Here is a 1,910-nt window from a genome sequence, read left to right as displayed (position 1 = left end):
GGCGGGTTGGGCATCTGCTCCAGCATGACCAGCAGCTGCCTCTGGCTGAGCCACACTCCCCCAGCGATCAGCACGTCAGGATGGCTGTGCCAGCATCATCCCCACGCTTGGAGCCAGTCCTCACCGTGAGCCACCCCTGATGTCCTCCATCCGCTCAAGCCCTGTGTCTCTTTGGCCGGTCGCTGGATGTACCATGGAAGCACGTGGTTGGCACTAAGGTAAGGCCTTGATTTAGTTTCTTAGGGTGGCTGTTTGTTGTTTTTGTTTCCCCTGCCCCAGGGAGTCCTTTCTCTGAGCCCCCTTGCTCCAAGCAGCCCCGGCCGTTAGCTGCACAGCTTGCCTGTCTCCTGCTCTAGCGCGTTGGGCAGCTTGGAGTTGAAGGCCCTCAGGGAGGACTGGATTCTCGCCACCTCGTTGTTGGCCAACTTGAGCCTGTGGCGGGGCAAGCAAGTGAAGAGGTCGAGGCGGGTTTTGCCAGGGGGTGACAACCTGTTCACCCGGTCCCTGATCTCCAACAGCTGGAGCATGGCCGAGTCCTGGGAGCCCTGGGTGTATGGGTAGTCCAGCTGAAGGATCAGATCACGAATAGCGTCCGGTTCAAAGGGTAGGCTGTAGCCAAAGACTTGTAAGCTGTTGATTTTCATGTACCCCAGGTTCTTGGAAGGATCTGCCATCTCCAAGGGTTCATAGTAGATCGTCTCATTGGAGCTGTCGTCCAGAGACTTGATACGGCTCCGCAAGTAGACGTGGACCGTTTCAAAGAAGGTCTTCCATTTGTTGCCCAAGGTGAGCGTCCAGTTTTGGCATTGGGCAGAAGCATCTATGTTAGTCCTTTCCCAGTCAGGGAAGCTGCCCTCATTGACGGGCATGAACCAGCTCTCTGAGTGGCTTCCCCCGAAGGGGTTGACGTAGATGGCCATGACGGGCTCCAGCGTGCTGTTCTTGGTGAGGCAGATCTGCAGGGAGAGGGCCAACATCACGTGAACCAGCCCAGGCTTGTACTTGTTGCTCTTCAGGGTCAAGAGCATGCGTTTCCTCCAGGAGGGATCGAACCAGCTCCCCAGGCGCATGTCGTTGCTGATGAAGATGGAGTGCACTTCGATGCGGCTGTCCCGTTTCTGCAGGAGGTACTTGAGCTCCAAGTCCTGCAGGTCTGTCTCCAGACCCAGGTAGTGCTCCAGCGAGTCGGCCACCTCAGGACGGCAGAAGCCCTGGGTGAGCACGTAGCCGTGGTTGCAGGTCCCGCAGCGAGTGCTGTTGTCCTCGGCACAGCTGGCGCAGGCTGGTCCCTCGCCCAAGGCACACGGTACGGGCCCTTGGCAGGAGGGCTGGTCGGGGGGACATGTGCAGCTGTGGCTTTCTTCCAGGAAGGTCCCAGGCATGGTGGTCTCGCTGCAGTACAGGAGCGACTGCGCGCGGTTCCACCAGTAAGGGAGGGACCTGGTGGAGAGGAGACATGGGAAGAGAGATGCTTACATGGCATCTTTTGGAGTGTGACCAGCTTTCCCTAGGGATGGGAGAGCTGCCCACCTTGTGTTCATTTTTTGGCACCGCTGGCGGCCCCCCCATGAAATGAGTCCCATTTTTTTTTTACCCAACCTCTCTGGGCCCCATCTCAGGGTGGCACAGCAGCCTCTGCTGCCTGCTCACCCCCAGACACCCCTCCAGCAAGGCGGGAGCTCCTCCAGTCCCAGCCACAGGGAGGTGGGCTGTGGGTTTTGAGCCTTCCTAGGGCCTCTGAGCCATGTCTCTGCTGTGGGATGGGGATGTGGTGGCACCCTACCTCTCCTTCGGCAGTGTGAAGCGAGGTTGCCGGTGGCAGCGTTTGCTGAGGTTGAAGAGCCGCCGGATGAGGCGATGGGTTTTCCTGGGAAGCAGCTTCAGGCTGGTCCCCAGCCGCTGGTACCCAT

At 59.1% G+C, this 1,910-nt stretch overlaps 1 protein-coding gene across 1 annotated transcript; it reads right to left on the bottom strand.

The window, feature by feature from the left end:
* Nucleotides 1-284: 284 nt before the first annotated feature.
* Nucleotides 285-1,907, bottom strand: BRINP2 (bone morphogenetic protein/retinoic acid inducible neural-specific 2; the record flags this gene model as incomplete). Its single annotated transcript, XM_009864235.1, has 2 exons — nucleotides 285-1,440; nucleotides 1,784-1,907. Coding segments are annotated over 2 exons (1,241 nt in total), but the record flags the coding sequence as incomplete, so codon positions are not given.
* Between the last annotated feature and the right edge of the window lie 3 nt (nucleotides 1,908-1,910).

This window comes from Apaloderma vittatum, unplaced genomic scaffold, assembly GCF_000703405.1.
Source record: "Apaloderma vittatum isolate BGI_N311 unplaced genomic scaffold, ASM70340v1 scaffold28372, whole genome shotgun sequence".
NCBI classification, from domain to species: domain Eukaryota; kingdom Metazoa; phylum Chordata; class Aves; order Trogoniformes; family Trogonidae; genus Apaloderma; species Apaloderma vittatum.
This window is presented reverse-complemented; position numbering and strand designations above follow the sequence as displayed.